Source organism: Ranitomeya variabilis, chromosome 4, assembly GCF_051348905.1.
Source record: "Ranitomeya variabilis isolate aRanVar5 chromosome 4, aRanVar5.hap1, whole genome shotgun sequence".
Classification (NCBI taxonomy): domain Eukaryota; kingdom Metazoa; phylum Chordata; class Amphibia; order Anura; family Dendrobatidae; genus Ranitomeya; species Ranitomeya variabilis.
The window spans coordinates 266,274,560-266,292,774 of NC_135235.1; the positions used below are offsets into that span (position 1 = coordinate 266,274,560).

At 43.3% G+C, this 18,215-nt stretch overlaps 1 protein-coding gene across 1 annotated transcript in view; it reads left to right on the forward strand.

Moving 5' to 3' along the window:
* Positions 1-1,202: 1,202 nt before the first annotated feature.
* Positions 1,203-18,215, forward strand: part of POU2AF1 (POU class 2 homeobox associating factor 1) — a 39,930-nt gene continuing 22,917 nt past the window's right edge. The window contains exon 1 of the mRNA XM_077257446.1: positions 1,203-1,594. Within this exon, the coding sequence (XP_077113561.1) occupies positions 1,579-1,594 (16 nt within the window). The 5' untranslated portion in view covers positions 1,203-1,578. The remainder of the gene's footprint in view (positions 1,595-18,215) is intronic.

The following is an 18,215-nucleotide window of genomic DNA, read 5'->3' on the forward strand; positions in this document are numbered from 1 at the left end:
TGTTTTTTGGTGTGAATTGATTTAAGGAACTAGTTTTGGGTCTGAATTGATTTGGGGAACTGGTTTTGTGTCTGAATTGATTTAGGGAACTGTTTTTTGGTGTGAATTGATTTAAGGAACTAGTTTTGGGTCTGAATTGATTTAGGGAACTGGGTTGGGGTCTGAATTGATTTAGAGAACTGTTTTTTTGGTGTGAATTGATTTAGGGAAATTATTTTTGGTCTGAATTGAATTAGGGAACTGGTTTTGGGTCTGAAATGATTTAGGGAACTAGTTTTGGGTCTGAATTGATTTAGGGAACTGGTTTTGGGTCTGAATTGATTTAGGGAACTGGCTTTGGGTCTGAATTGATTTAGGGAACTGGTTTTGTTTCTGAATTGAATTAGGGAACTGTTTTTGTTTCTGAATTGATTTAGGGAACTGGTTTTGGGTCTGAATTGATTTAGGGAATTGGTTGTGGGTCTGAATTTCATGGTGTGGTCTGGGGAGGTGTAATTTATTATGGGTGTGTAGTATGTTTGGGTATGTTTAGGGTACAGATTGACCCTTAGCAAAAGTAGCCTAGGCTTCCTAAATTATTTTTTTTTTCTATCCACAAAGCCAGAGGATATACTTCTGATCGGCCAGTCACTTACAGTAGCCAGGATGCCAACTAAGTAGGACACGTTACCATTGTGGCCAATCACCGTCTTGCACATGTCTCAAGATCGAGGTTCTGTAGCGAGAGCAGAACATGGATGACGTGTTCTACTGTTTGCATGTTTCCAGATTTCTTATTTTTTAAATATGCAACAGGGCAATTTTGCAAAAAAAAAAATAAAATGTGATAAACGTATCTCATCCTCCGGAGCATTATACCAATTTCTACATTTTGATCGGAATGGCGACTCTACTTAATGTATCGGCTTTGCATTATGTGACTTATTATGAAAACGTTTTACATCTACATTAAGTTTCTACTAACTGATACGTGACGAGAGTCGAAAAAAAAAAAAGTAAAATAGAGAATGTTAGAAGCTCGGCAAAGCGTGACCCCTCGCAGGTGCTTCCTTGCAAAACTAAAGCCCTTAGGGGCAGGGTTCAAAAACAACAAAAAATGAGAGAAAATTAAAAAAGCAAAAAGTTATTTACTTTACATAAATATTCTCTTAAATTCAAAGTTAATGTAAAGTTTATATTTTGGGAAATGGACGGCGGCGAATGGATGGAGAAGGTTACGTTTATGCACGCTGTCGTCACATCCATGGCTTCGAGAATAATAAAAAATAAAAAGGACACAGAGTAGATATTATTCTGAATCTGAACGTTTTTATTTTCAAGAAGCCACATGGGCTAAGACCGAAGAAGAAGGTTTCCTTTCATGTGCGTCTCTCGTTTGACACATTTCTTGTGGTCATGTGATGATGACATTTACAAAATCGGGCACTTGGGGTTATAAAACCCTGAAGGAAACATCCTCTCTTTTAATTGTTGAACTGCTATTAAAGGTGAAAAAAAAAGAAGTTCCAGAGTGAAAACCATCAAACAGCCAAACTGTCGACTTCAAAGAGGAAAAACCCCAACTCGCTGTCACAGAACATGCACTGGCAAAAAAGTAAGTTTTCTTTTCTAACTTTCTTTTTGTTCTAAGAAGGTTGAACATTATAAAACTTCAAATTGCAAAAAAAATTTACAAACTTTATAAAGGGGCAAAAAAAAAAAATGACAATATTATTTTAAATTTGTAAAGAGTTTTCCATTTCTGTTTCTTTAATGTGTAAATATCAAATGATGCAAATGTCCGGAATATCGAGAAAAATGTCAAATATGTAAGAAGATGGAATATAAATGTATTCAGAAACATACATGTAGAAAATAAGGAATGGTAAAAACAATGGTCCCAAAGTAAAAGCGACCCAGGAGTTCTTTGCATCTTTTTGTTTCGAGTTCTGATTGAGCAGGAAAAATACAAATGTTTCTGATCCGTCTCATTTCTCTTTATTTGTTATATATCTCATAGAGAACACACAGTAAATTCTATCCATAAAGTTTATTCAGACGCCAGTGATTTTTACCGTCCGCCAAAAAAATGGTTTTTGATCCACATGTCAGTTTTTACTATCGGAATTTCATCATTTTTTTTGCAGATGAGAAGGTTTTTTTTCAAGTTTTTCCCATAAAAAAACATGAAAATTGGACGGTACATGGACGATCTTTTATCAGACCCATAGATTTGCATTGGTGAGTTTGATCAAAAATCTGACATGTCTCCGTCTTTTGGTGCGGACCTTAAAAAAAAGCGAGTATGTAAATGGAGCGCCCCCACACCGCCGCAGGGCCGAGGGGTACCCGGAGCCGGGCCTCTGGGATCTCAGTCCTGGGGTTGTCACGGTGGCTAGACCCGGTCCGTGGCCCTGTCTGTCAGTGGGGGACGTCCGTTGCAAATAGGTGCTGTTAACGGTGGTGTAGCGGTGCAGTTGTGGGGTGCAGGTCGCGGTAAATAACGAGGACACCAGGTTGCAGTCTCTTTACCTCTTTACTGGAGATCTCTCGGTCCTCAGTCCAGAATCCGGTCCACCAGGCTGCGCAAGTCCGGCCGGTCCAATGGCACTTCCAGAGTTCTCCTCACAGGTGGAAATCAGTGCCTTCCTTCTTAGCGCTTTGTGTTGTAGTCCTTCCCTGCTGTGCTTACGGAAAGTACCCCACAACTGTTGTGTCTGTTTCTTAAGTTCCCTCACAACTCGATTAACTGATCTTCTGCTAATCTTCCGTCCCTTCCTGATGTTACAGTAAGAACGGCACCCGTTTGTCAGGTAGGCCTGGAGTTCTTCCGGGACCCTAGAGACGCCCCTCTCCCGCAAATGCCCCCCAAGACTTCATAGGTGATATGTGGTAGACAGCCCGCCTGAGACTGACTGTCCTGCCGCTGTTTGGAGTATGGCTTAAAGCTGTATATTATTCCACTCCCTCGGCGTTCCGGCCACCGGTAATGCGCCTCAGCAAGGTGCTGCCTCTTTCAACAAAACCCCTGCTGGTATTCTCCTTCTGCTTGATTTCGTTTCTCACTCAGCACAATCTATCTCGCTTCTAATCCTTTCTTAGGGCACCGCCGCTATTCTGAGCAGGCACGGTCCCGTTACGTTCTTTCAATGCCAAGCCTCTGCCAGGATCCCACCCCTGGCAGAGACCCTACTGTCTCTTCCTCCACAACACCCTCTCTCACTAGGTGTTGCTTCGTTCGATCCAGTCAGCTTTCTCTACTAACTTCCTGCCTGACCCCCAGTTTACCCACTATGGTGGGGAGTGGCCTAATGAATAGCACCCTTAGCTACCCCCGGAGGCCCAGCTGTGAAACATATTGGTGTCTGTGATACCTGATTGGAGGAACTCCTTCAGTGCCATCGAACGCACCGTGGCTCCCCTTAGTGGCGGAGCCACAGTACTGCAACGACCAGGACTCTGGGGCGCTGCATAAACAGTCTCATAGAGTATAACAGATACGAGTTTTACATGGCCAGATGTGAAAAACTGCCGTGCGAACGTGGCCTTAGGCTCGTTTTTTCATTTTTGGCAGAGATACACATCGGGAGAACTCCATGAGGATATTTATGATGAAACCCTCGACACTTATTCACGTCAGCCATTGGTCCCCATTTTAAGACAAGTTTAACACCACACTGTATAGATTTATCTACTGTATCCAGATGTTTTAAAAAAGTGTTTTTTAGATCGGTGTATACTGGATCCTATTCTGTCCATGTGTTCGCTTTTACCATCAGTTATGCAAAAAAAAAAAAAAAAAAACTAAACTAAAAAATAAAATCTTCAGTAACCACCAAGCTGCAATACCTGGGAATGGCCACTGACAGTGTATGGCGCTGTGCTGGTCCGGATCTGTGTACTTCTGCCTGCCGCAGGGTCAGTGTGGCTGCCTTCTGGTGGACTCCCAGCAATCTGGTACTGATGGCCTATCATAAGTACAAGTTGTCCTGAACAATCCCTTTAATTCCATAAGTATCTCATAATTGATCTTGTACCATCACCTGCCATATTCTGTATGTACGCTGCCTGTACTTCGCCATGTGTTCCAATACGAAGTGCTATTATAGGCAGACATGTCTACGGTATCTGTTACCGTCTTTGTGCAGATGTTGATCTGTCATCTTGGAGTTAAAATTGCCTGAAACTTCCATATCGTTGCTATCATTACTGCAGCTAGTGAGAAATATCAATGTTAAAAGCCTTGTTTTCTGCTTCTAAATGCAAATCTGGGGATACAGCACAATTCTGCACTCTGCAAATAAACTTCAGCTTATATTTGATCAGTTCTCTTAGTTTTTCAAATCTCTGCCTGCGGTCACTAAATAAGACCCTTCATGGTTCACGCCATCCAGATGCAGGAAATGTAGAAATTTTCTCCATTTACAAGAGTGATAGATTTTTTTTTGTAGTTGTGAATAACTGAATTATTTTTACCATATAAAAATAATAGTGAAAATTTGAAAAACTAAAAGTGGGGTGAAAAAAATGCAATTCTGCATTCGTTTTGCGATAAAAATGACCCGGTTACATGTTTCTCCTGGTCAGTACGATTACGTCGAAAGCCAAAGTTGTGCAGGCTTTCATTATTTTGTATTTTAGCAGGTTTTTTAAATAGTATTTCAATAAAAAAAATTATTTTCTGCTGCCAGTTTCTTAGATCCATAACCTTTAAGGGTATGGATGGGTCTTGATTTTTTGAGTGTTGAGCTGCAGTTTTTCTTAGTACCTTTTTGGGGTTCATACATTGGTTGGATCACTTTTTAATGCATTTTTAGGAGGTCAATTGATGACAAAACTACATGTATGGAGTTTTGATTTTTCTCCACGGCGTGCATCGTATGGGTCAAATAATTTTGTACATTTACATTGTGCTTTTACAAAAGAGGTGACACTAAATGCTAGCTGTGTGTGTATATATATATACAGTATGTATATGTATATATATATATACAGTATATATATGTGTTTGTTACATTTGGTGTTAGAAGTGTGGCAGCATTCCCAGGGAGTACTTGTGACTGATACAGAAGTGCTGAATGACGTAGGTGAAGGCAGATATACGTCCTAAAAGCCAGAGAGCAACATCAGACAGTATGGAGGACCTGATTAAACACCTGGTGGAAGCTCAGCAGGAGCAGAGCAACAGCAACAGCTGGCACACCAGAAGACAAGTAAGCTGCTTATGCAACAAATCCAGCAGCAGATTGATTTACTCACAGATGTGATTCATAGCATGACGACCTCAAGAACTCCAAGGTCAGATGATGATTTTTCTATCCGGAAAGCGGTAAGGAAAGCCTTGCAGATAATGACCACAGGTGATGGCTTAGAGGCCTTTTCAACCATTTTTTAAAGAGTTGCTGAGAAACTCCTGTCAGAACAGTGAGCGGCAGTCCTGGCGCCATACTTAACAGGGGAACCACAAAAGACCTATTATGATTTAGCCTTACAGGACGTCAAAGAATATGCAAAATTTAAAACTGAAATTTTGGGGTACTTAGGGGTGAAAATGTCTGTCAGAGCACAACGGTCTACCCCTGGGCTTATCACCGTGACAAATCCCCTCATTTCCAAATGTTTGATCTCCTGCACCTTGTCCAAAAGTGGTTGTAGACAGAGTCCTCTACCCCAGCGAAGATGGTAGCGTGAGTTGTAATGGACAGGCTCGTGCACTCTCTTCTGAGCCAGATGCACACTTGGGTTGCCCAGGGATTCCAGGAATGCCAATGACTTGGTTGGACTGGTCAAAAGGTATCAAGGGGTCGATGGTTCCTTTGGGAGGCAACACACTCCATGCTGTGGGGCGGAGGTTAAAAAGGGGTAGTGCACACAAAGTCCAAGGGGGCAGCAGAGGTCATGCCGAGGGTCTAATCAGAGGATGTAATTTGCTGGAGATGTCACGGCCCAGATCATTTGGCTGCCCATTGACCCCTAACCACAGAGCATGGGGCATTGGTTTTCTTTGAACGCATATCCAGCTTGCAGTGCGAACTATCTACCAGGCGAGGGGCCCCAAGCTTATCCTGTAAAAGTGAATGGTCTGCAAATGAGCGTCTTCTGCATTCCCGGGGATGCAAAAGACTATCCGGTGGACAAGTTGTACATTGAGAAAGTCCTAGGTACTGAGTCCCATGAGGTTGGCATTGTCCAGGATTTATTGTGCCCAATTATCATAGGCTTGAAATTTGTGCTGTTTTGGGACTTGTGGTAGGGGGTTAGAAATCTCAGTTGCTCGGGTAAAAGACTGGGTGGCCCTAAAGAAGTCTCACCAACCTCAGAGCCTGACAGGCTTCCCTTCTGTGTAATGGTGGGAAATGAGGAGGTAATATCCTCTGAGGCCCACATTCATGAGATTGGGATGACGAAAGAAAAGTTAGGGACTTAACTCTAAAAAAAGCATTCAATAAGGTAACCATTATAAACGGCATAGCACAAGTGTCGGGGGCTAACAACATTTTTCCCTATCTCCCTATCTCATGTTGAGTGGGGACTTATTGTACTGGGTTACTAAGGTGAAGGAGGAGATAATGGACCAATTGTTAGTATCAGAACCTTATAGAAGAGGGTGTTGGACATGGCCCATTCACAAGTCTTGGGTGGCCATGTGGGGGTGGACAAAACTCATGTAGAGGTTCCATTGGCCCAGATATCGCCAGGAAATCCTAAGATATTGCAAGTCCTGTCCCAACTGCCAGTTAATCACTCCCACCTCTCACTTCAGAAATCCCCTCTTGCCACTACCCAGCAAGGCCTGGCAAGAGAGGGACCCACTGAAACTTTGCGGTTAAGCCAGAAGGGGACATTGAAGATGTCACAGTAGCCAAGACACTGTCAAAGGCCCCAAAAATGCAATGTCTGGAATTGCTGCAGCAGAACCGGGACCTTTTGTCAGATTTACCGGGGTGTACAGATGTCATAGAACACGAGGTTCTGACAGAACCCCATGTGCGGGTGAATTCGAAGCCCTACCGAGTACCAGAGGCCTGCCGAGAACTGACCTCCAATGAAGTGGAGCATATGCTGAATCTCTTGAGTCATTGAGGAGTCTAAAAGCGGGTGGTCTTACACAATTGTCTTTGTTCCAAAACCCTATGGGAATGGAGAATCGGTATTGATTATTGGAAGCTCAACAAAGTCTCCAAGTTTGGGGCATATCCGATGCAGCATGTTAACGACCTGAGTGAGAGGCTTGGGCCAGCAAGATACATAACCACCTTGGATCTAACAAAGAGATATTTCCAAATCCCCATGTCATAAGAAGCCAAGGGGGAGATTGCTCTCTCTCTCTCGGTTGCTTCCAATATGTCCAGATGATTTTCAGACTTCATGGAGCTCCGGCCACCTTCCAGAGGGCCCGATAACCAAGATTTTCCTGAACTGGGGGGCGCTATAATATTAATTCTCAGCGCCATTAAAATGTGGCAATGAGGAATAAGTACCCTTACCTGCCACCGTCAAAAGGCGTATCAGCGGTTGTTAAGGGGTTAAACCCCACACCATACCCTGGGGTAGAGATAAGGTGGACAACCTCCCACCTGCTCTATGGTTGTCCACAAAAACCCAGCTCTTAAAATGACCGATTAACCCCTCTCAACACATAGTGTGCTGGAGCAAACTTCTGGGTTTCAAATCACTGAAGCTAATTGCCTCCGTGAAATGTATCTCCCCTCCAGCACTCTGTGTGGCATTGACCTGGTCTCTAATCTGAGCTGCTGTTAACCTGCGATTTCTGAGGCTGGTGACTCGGATAAACTTATCCTCAGAAGCAGAGGTGACTCTTGGTCTTCCTTTCCTGGGGCGGTCCTCATGTGAGCCAGTTTCTTTGTAGCGCTTGATGGTTTTTGCTACTGCACTTGGGGACACTTTCAAAGTTTTCCCAATTTTTCGGACTGACTGACGATCATTTCTTAAAGTAATGATGGCCACTCGTTTTTCTTTACTTAGCTGCTTTTTTCTTGCCATAATACAAATTCTAACAGTCTATTCAGTAGGACTATCAGCTGTGTATCCACCAGACTTCTGCACAACACAACTGATGGTCCCAACACCATTTATAAGGCAAGAAATCCCACTTATTAAACCTGGCAGGGCACATCTATGAAGTGAAAACCATTCCCATTGACTACCTCTTGAAGCTCATCAAGAGAATGCCAAGAGTGTGCAAAGCAGTCATCAAAGCAAAAGGTGGCTACTTTGAAGAACCTAGAATATAAGACATATTTTCAGTTGTTTCACACTTTTTTGTTAAGTATACTGTATAATTCCACATGTGTTAATTCATAGTTTTGATGCCTTCAGTGTGAATGTACAATTTTCATAGTCATGAAAATATAGAAAAATCTTTAAATGAGAAGGTGTGTCCAAACATTTGGTCTGTACTGTATATATAATATAACTTTTCTATTTGTTTTCAGAATGGGAGAAGCAAATGGTTATTTACATTTTTAGGATTTTGGAGGGACTATGTAACACCTGTAAATGCTGCTTTCAGTGACTGACAGCAGCAACTAACTGGTTAACGGCAGCGATCAAAGCTACTTGCTGTTAGTGCGCAGGTGCCGACTGTATAAAGCAGCTAGCATCTGCTGTGTATGGTGCAGGCTCACGTTGGGGAGCGATTAAACCCTAACCAAATGACCTTTGTACATATCACAGAGCTTTCTCACAACACTCTCCTATAGAAGTGGTGAAGTGGCTTTTGAGTGAGGTTCATTCTGTCCAAGTTGCTACAGTAAAGCTGTGAATTGCTACTAAATCTTATGATTGTTCATTCTGCGACTTCCTTGTATCTGAGTCACTGTGGCCGATGTGTCATGATGATCCGTTTTAGGCTTCTCACCGCCGTCCTGATTTGTTGAGTGATGCATTCTGTCATTTATACAAGTTCTAAAAAAATGATACACAGAACAGACTTCAAAAGTTTCACATCAACATATTGAATAACTTTTGTGACACGGTAAAATCCAAATCTATGTTAGCTCGCTGTTCCCACAGAGATACAATCAAAATATTATAATGTGTGCTAATTCACAAGGTGAAACAATCTGATTTCCACCCATATTTTCCGATGCTTGTGATTAGACATGAAAAAATAGAGAAAAGGAAATATCACAATGGTCTCCACCACGCTCAGAATTGACTTTTTTTTCCTGCAAGTTTTCTATTTAACTCCTTAACCCCTTTACCCCCAAGGGTTGTTTGCACGTTAATGACCAGGCCAATTTTTACAATTCTGACCACTGTCCCTTTATGAGGTTATAACTCTGGAACGCTTCAACGGATCCCGGTGTGATTCTGACATTGTTTTCTCGTGACATATTGTACTTCATTATAGTGGTAACATTTCTTTGATATTACCTGCGTTTATTTGTGAAAAAAAACAGAAATTTGGCAAAAAGTTTGAAAATTTCGCAATTTTCCAAATTTGAATTTTTATACAATTAAATCACAGAGATATGTCACACAAAATACTTAATAAGTAACATTTCCCACATATCTACTTTACATCAGCAAAATTTTGGAACCAAAATTTTTTTTTTGTTAGGGAGTTATAAGGGTTAAAATTGACCAGCAATTTCTCATTTTTACAACACCATTTTTTTTTAGGGACCACATCTCATTTGAAGTCATTTTGAGGGGTCTATATGATAGAAAATACCCAAGTGTGACACCATTCTAAAAACTGAACCCCTCAATGTGCTCAAAACCACATTCAAGAAGTTTATTAACCCTTCAGGTGTTTCACAGGAATTTTTGGAATGTTTAAATAAAAATGAACATTTAACTTTTTTACACAAAAAATTTACTTCAGCTCCAATTTGTTCTATTTTACAAAGGGTAACAGGAGAAAATGGACCCCAAAAGTTGTTGTACAATTTGTCTTGAGTACGCCGATACCCGATATGTGGGGTTAAACCACTATTTGGGCACATGGCAGAGCTCGGAAGCGAAGGAGCGCCATTTGACTTTTCAATGCAAAATTGACTGGAATTCAGATGGGACGCCATGTTGCGTTTGGAGAGCCCCTGATGTGACTAAACATTGAAACCCCCCACAAGAGACACCATTTTGGAAAGTAGACCCCCTAAGGAACTTATCTAGATGTGTGATGAGCACTGTGACCCATTAGGTGATTCACAGAAGTTTATAATGCAGAGCCGTAAAAATATTTTTTTTTCCCCACAAAAATTATTTTTTAGCCCCCAGTTTTGTATTTTCCCAAGGGTAACAACAGAAATTTGACTCCAAAAGTTGTAGTCCAATTTGTCCTGAGTATGCTGATACCCAATATGTGGGGGGGAACCACCGTTTGGGCACATGGCAGAGCTCGGAAGGGAAGGAGCGCCATTTGGAATGCTGTTATGGACCTGGTGGTTAGGAGCACCCGGAATGACCTGATGAGTAAACTAGTAATCGGAACAAGCTCTGGGAAGTGGGAACTCTGCTGACCGCAAACCCTACTCCTATCACACACACTAGAAATAGCCGTGGAGCGTACCTAACTCTCCCTAGACGCCTCTTCACAGCCTAAGAGCTAACTACCCCTAAAGATAGAAATAGAAGCCTAACCTTGCCTCAGAGAAATTCCCCAAAGGTAAAGGCAGCCCCCCACATATATTGACTGTGAGATAAGAGGAAAGTCACAAACACAGGAATGAAACAGGTTTTAGCAAAGGAGGCCATACTTCACTAAATAGTCAGAGGGAAGAAAAGGAAACTATGCGGTCAGCACAAAAAACTACAAAAAACCACGCAGAGTATGCAAAAAGACCCCCACACCGACTCACGGTGTGGAGGTGCAACACTGCATCCCCAGAGCTTCCATCTAGCAAGGAAATATCATGATAGCAAGCTGGACTAGAATTTAGCAGTACTAAGAAATATATTCAGGCAGCAGTAACAACAAATGAACTAGCAGGGACTTAGCTTCTGCTGGAGTAGACAGGTCCTCAGAGAAGTCCAAGAGAGATCTGAACCAATACTGAAACATTGACAGCTGGCATGAAGTAACGATCTGAGTAGAGTTAAATAGGGAAGCAAGCATAACAATAAACGAGGGCAGCTGAGAAAGCAAACCTCAGAGACCAGCAGTTCCGCTCAAAGCCACCAGAGGGAGTCCAAGAGCAGAACTAACCAAAGTACCATTCATGACCACAGGAGGGAGTCCGAGAAATGGAATTCACAACAGTACCCCCCCTTGAGGAGGGGTCACCGAACCCTCACCAGGGCCCCCAGGCCGATCAGGACGAGCCAAATGAAAGGCACGAACTAAATCGGCAGCATGGACATCTGAGGCAACAACCCAGGAATTATCCTCCTGACCATAGCCCTTCCACTTAACCAGGTACTGGAGCTTCCGTCTCGAAATACGAGAATCCAAAATTTTTTCCACCACATACTCCAACTCCCCCTCAACCAACACCGGAGCAGGAGGATCAACGGAGGGTACCATAGGCGCCACATACCTCCGCAACAACGACCTATGGAACACATTATGGATGGCAAAGGAAGCTGGAAGGACCAAACGAAATGACACAGGGTTGAGAATTTCAGAAATCTTATAAGGACCAATGAAACGAGGCTTAAACTTATGAGAAGAAACCTTCATAGGAACATAACGAGAAGATAACCAAACCAAATCCCCAACACGAAGTCGAGGACCAACACAACGACGGCGGTTAGCGAAACGTTGAGCCTTCTCCTGGGACGTCAGATTGTCCACTACATGAGTCCAAATTTGCTGCAATCTGTCCACCACAGAATCCACACCAGGACAGTCAGAAGGCTCAACCTGCCCTGAACAAAAACGAGGATGAAAACCAGAATTGCAAAAAAAAGGCGAAACCAAAGTAGCCGAACTAGCCCGATTATTAGGGCGAACTCAGCCAATGGCAAAAAGGTCACCCAATCATCCTGATCAGCAGAAACAAAGCATCTCAGATAGGCCTCCAAAGTCTGGTTGGTTCGTTCGGTTTGGCCATTTGTCTGAGGATGGAAAGCTGAAGAAAAAGACAAATCAATGCCCATCTTAGCACAAAAGGACCGCCAAAACCTAGAGGCAAACTGGGACCCTCTGTCCGACACAATGTTCTCCGGAATGCCTTGCAAACGAACCACATGCTGAAAGAATAATGGCACCAAAACAGGGGAGGAAGGTAATTTAGGCAAGGGTACCAAATGGACCATCTTAGAAAAGCGATCACAAACCACCCAGATGACAGACATTCTTTGAGAGACAGGAAGATCTGAAATAAAATCCATGGAAACATGCGTCCAATGCCTTTTCGGGACCGGCAAGGGCAAAAGCAACCCACTGGCACGAGAACAGCAGGGCTTGGCCCGAGCACAAGTCCCACAAGACTGCACAAAAGAACGCACATCCCGTGACAAGGAAGGCCACCAAAAGGACCTAGCCACCAAATCCCTGGTACCAAAAATCCCAGGATGACCAGCCAACACCGAGCAATGAACCTCAGAAATAACTCTGCTAGTCCATCTATCAGGGACAAACAGTTTCTCCGCTGGACAATGGTCAGGTCTATTAGCCTGAAACTCCTGCAGCACCCGCCGCAAATCAGGGGAGATGGCAGACAGAATTACCCCCTCTTTGAGAATACCAGCCGGCTCAGGGACTCCCGGAGAATCAGGCACAAAACTCCTAGAAAGGGCATCAGCCTTCACATTCTTAGAACCCGGAAGGTATGAAACCACAAAATCGAAACGGGAGAAAAACAGTGACCATCGAGCCTGTCTAGGATTCAACCGCTTGGCAGACTCGAGATAAGTCAAATTCTTGTGATCCGTCAAGACCACCACGCGGTGCTTGGCTCCCTCAAGCCAATGTCGCCACTCCTCGAGTGCCCACTTCATAGCCAGCAGCTCCCGATTGCCAACATCATAATTACGCTCAGCAGGCGAAAATTTTCTAGAAAAGAAGGCACATGGCTTCATCACAGAGCCATCAGAACTTCTTTGAGACAAAACAGCCCCTGCTCCAATTTCAGAAGCATCAACCTCAACCTGAAAAGGGAGCGAAACATCTGGCTGACGCAACACAGGGGCCGAAGAAAAACGACGTTTCAGCTCCTGAAAAGCCTCCACGGCCGCAGAGGACCAATTCACCACATCAGCACCTTTCTTTGTCAAATCAGTCAAAGGTTTAACCACACTAGAAAAATTAGCGATGAAGCGACGGTAAAAATTAGCAAAGCCCAGGAATTTCTGAAGACTCTTCACAGATGTAGGTTGAGTCCAATCATAAATGGCCTGAACTTTAACAGGATCCATCTCGATAGTAGAAGGGGAAAAAATGAAGCCCAAAAAGGAAACCTTCTGAACTCCGAAGAGACATTTAGACCCCTTCACAAACAAGGAATTAGCACGAAGGACCTGGAATACCATTCTGACCTGCTTCACATGAGACTCCCAATCATCTGAAAAGACCAAAATATCATCCAAATATACAATCATGAATCTATCCAGATACTTTCGGAAGATGTCATGCATAAAGGACTGAAACACAGAAGGAGAGTTAGAAAGCCCGAATGGCATCACCAGGTACTCAAAATGGCCCTCGGGCATATTAAATGCTGTTTTCCATTCATCACCCTGTTTAATACGCACAAGGTTATATGCCCCTCGAAGATCTATCTTGGTGAACCAACTAGCCCCCTTAATCCGAGCAAACAAATCAGACAGCAGAGGCAAAGGGTACTGAAATTTGACCGTGATTTTATTGAGAAGGCGGTAGTCTATACAGGGTCTCAGAGAACCATCCTTCTTGGCCACAGAAAAGAACCCTGCTCCCAACGGTGATGAAGACGGGCGAATATGCCCTTTCTCCAAGGACTCCTATATATAACTCCGCATAGCGGTGTGTTCTGGCATGGATAAATTGAAAAGTCGGCCCTTAGGAAACTTACTACCAGGGATCAAATTTATAGCACAATCACAATCCCTATGAGGGGGTAGGATACTGGATTTGGGCTCATCAAATACATCCCGGTAATCCAACAGAAACTCAGGGACATCAGAAGGAATGGATGAAGAAATTGACATCTTTGGAACATCGCCATGTACCCCTTGACAACCCCAACTAGACACAGACATTGATTTCCAATCCAATACTGGATTATGAACCTGTAGCCATGGCAAACCCAACACGACCACATCATGCAAATTATGCAACACCAGAAAGCGAATATCTTCCTGATGTGCAGGAGCCATGCACATGGTCAACTGAGTCCAGTACTGAGGTTTATTCCTGGCCAAAGGCATAGCATCAATTCCCCTTAATGGAATAGGATACTGCAAAGGCTCCAGGAAAAAAGCACAACGCCTGGCAAACTCCAAGTCCATCAAATTCAGGGCAGCGCCCGAATCCACAAATGCCATAACCGAGTAGGATGACAGAGAGCAAATCAAAGTAACAGACAAAAGAAATTTAGGCTGTACAGTAGCAATGGTGACAGACCTAGCGAACCGCTTAGTGCGCTTAGGACAATCAGAGATAGCATGAGTAGGGTCACCACAGTAATAACACAGCCGATTCTGACGTCTGTGTTCTTGCCGTTCAGTTCTGGTCAAAGTTCTATCACATTGCATAAGCTCAGGCCTCTGCTCAGAGGACACCGCAAAATGGTGCACAACTTTGCGCTCGCGCAAACACCGATCAATTTGAATGGCCAAGGACATTGATTCATTCAGACCAGCAGGCGTGGGGAAGCCCACCATAACATCCTTAAGGGCCTCAGAGAGACCCTTTCTAAAAATTGCTGCCAGGGCACACTCATTCCATTGAGTAAGCACAGACCACTTTCTAAACTTCTGACAATATACCTCCGCTTCATCCTGACCCTGACACAAAGCCAGCAAGGTTTTCTCTGCCTGATCCACTGAATTCGGTTCGTCATAAAGCAATCCAAGCGCCAGAAAAAACGCATCTACATTAAGCAATGCAGGATCTCCTGGCGCAAGGGAGAATGCCCAGTCTTGAGGGTCGCCACGTAACAAAGAAATAATAATTTTTACTTGCTGAATGGAGTCACCAGAGGAGCGGGGTTTCAAAGCAAGAAACAGTCTACAATTATTTTTGAAATTCAGAAACTTAGATCTATCCCCAGAAAACAAATCAGGAATTGGAATTCTAGGCTCTAACATCGGATTCTGAACTACATAATCTTGAATGCTTTGGACCCTTGCAGCGAGTTGATCCACACAAGAGGACAGACCTTGAATATCCATATCTACACCTGAGTCCTGAACCACCCAGAGATTAAGGGGAAAAGAGAGACAAAACACACTGCAAAGAAAAAAAAATGGGTTCAGAACTTCTCTTATCCCTCTTTTGAGATGCATTAACTCTTTGTGGGCCAGCTGTACTGTTATGGACCTGGTGGTTAGGAGCACCCGGAATGACCTGATGAGTAAACTAGTAATCGGAACAAGCTCTGGGAAGTGGGAACTCTGCTGACCGCAAACCCTACTCCTATCACACACACTAGAAATAGCCGTGGAGCGTACCTAACTCTCCCTAGACGCCTCTTCACAGCCTAAGAGCTAACTACCCCTAAAGATAGAAATAGAAGCCTAACCTTGCCTCAGAGAAATTCCCCAAAGGTAAAGGCAGCCCCCCACATATATTGACTGTGAGATAAGAGGAAAGTCACAAACACAGGAATGAAACAGGTTTTAGCAAAGGAGGCCAGACTTCACTAAATAGTCAGAGGGAAGAAAAGGAAACTATGCGGTCAGCACAAAAAACTACAAAAAACCACGCAGAGTATGCAAAAAGACCCCCACACCGACTCACGGTGTGGAGGTGCAACACTGCACCCCCAGAGCTTCCAGCTAGCAAGGAAATATCATGATAGCAAGCTGGACTAGAATTTAGCAGTACTAAGAAATATATTCAGGCAGCAGTAACAACAAATGAACTAGCAGGGATTTAGCTTCTGCTGGAGTAGACAGGTCCTCAGAGAAGTCCAAGAGAGATCTGAACCAATACTGAAACATTGACAGCTGGCATGAAGTAACGATCTGAGTAGAGTTAAATAGGGAAGCAAGCATAACAATAAATGAGGGCAGCTGAGAAAGCAAACCTCAGAGACCAGCAGTTCCGCTCAAAGCCACCAGAGGGAGTCCAAGAGCAGAACTAACCAAAGTACCATTCATGACCACAGGAGGGAGTCCGAGAAATGGAATTTACAACAGAATGCAGACTTAGATGGATTGGTCTGCAGGCGTCACGTTGCATTTGCAGAGCCCCTAATGTACCTAAACCGTAGAAACCCCCCACAAGTGACCCCATATTGGAAACTAGACCCCCCAAGGAACTTATCTAGATGTGTTGTGAGAACTTCGAACCCCCAAGTGTTCACTACAGTTTATAACGCAGAGGCGTGAAAATAAAAAATCCTTTTTTTCTCTACAAAAATTATTTTTTAGTCCCCAGTTTTGTATTTTTCCAAGGGAAACAGGAGAAATTGGACCCCAAAAGTTGTTGTCCAATTTGTCCTGAGTACGCGGATACCCAATATGTGGGGGGGAACCACCGTTTGGGCACATGGCAGAGCTCGGAAGGGAAGGAGCGCTATTTGGAATGCAGATTTAGATGGATTGGTCTGCAGGCGTCACGTTGCATTTGCAGAGCCCCTAATGTACCTAAACCGTAGAAACCCCCCACAAGTGACCCCATATTGGAAACTAGACCTCCCAAGGAACTTATCTAGATGTGTTGTGAGAACTTCGAACCCCCAAGTGTTTCGCACCAGTTTATAACGCAGAGCCGTGAAAATTAAAAATATTTTTTTTACACAAAAATTATTTTTTAGCCCCCAGTTTTGTATTTTTCCAAGAGTAACAGGAGAAATTGGACCCCAAAAGTTGTTGTTCAATGTGTCCTCAGTACGCTGATACCCCATATGTTGAGGTAAAACCCTGTTTGTGCGCATGGGAGAGCTCGGAAGGGAAGGAGCACTTTTTTACATTTTCAATGCAGAATTGGCTGGAATTGAGATCGGACGCAATGTCACATTTGGAGAGCCCCTGATGTGCCTAAACAGTGGAAACCCCCCAATTATAACTGAAACCCTAATCCAAACACACCCCTAACCCTAATCTCAACTGTAACCCTAACCACACCCCTAACCCTGACACACCCCTAACCCTAATCCCAACTGTAAATGTAATCCTAACCCTAACATTAGCCCCAACCCTAACTTTAGCCCCAACCCTAACCCTAACTGTAGCCCTAACCCTAGCCCCAACCCTAACCCTAGACCTAACCCTAACCCTAGCCCTAACCCTAACCCTAGCCCTAACCCTAGCCCTAACCCTAGCCCTAACCCTAGCCCTAGCCCTAACCCTAGCCCTAACCCTAACCCTAGCCTTAACCCTAGCCCTAACCCTAACCCTAATGTGAAAATGGAAATAAATACATTTTTAAATTTTTTTTATTTTTCGTAACTAAGGGGGTGATGAAGGGGGGATTGATTTACTATTTATAGCGGGTTTTCTAGCGGGTTTTCTAGCGGATTTTTAAGATTGGCAGCCGTCACACACTAAAAGACGCTTTTTATTGCAAAAAATGTTTTTTGCATTACCACATTTTGAGTGCTATAATTTTTCCATATTTTGGTCCACAGAGTCATGTGAGGTCTTATTTTTTGCGGGACGAGTTGACATTTTTATTAGTATCATTTTCGGGCACGTGACATTTTTTGATCGCTTTTTATTCCGATTTTTGTGAGGCAGAATGACCAAAAACCAGCTATTCATGAATTTCTTTTGGGGGGGGGGGGGGGCGCTTATACCGTTTTGCATTTGGTAAAGTGGATAAAGCAGTTTTATTCTTCTGGTCAGTACGATTACAGCGATACCTCATTTATATATTTTTTATGTTTTGGTGCTTTTATACGATAAAAACTATTTTATAGAAAAAATAATTATTTCTGCATCGCTTTATTCTGAGGACTATAACTTTTATATTTTTTTGCTGATGATGCTGTATGGTGGCTCGTTTTTTGCGGGACAAGATGACGTTTTCAGTGATACCATGGTTATTTATATCCGTCTTTTTTATCGCATGTTATTCCACTTTTTGGTCGGCGGTATGATAATAAAGCATTGTTTTTTGCCTCGTTTTTTTTTTTTTTTTTTTTTACGGTGGGACAGTTTTATAGGTCGGGTCGTTA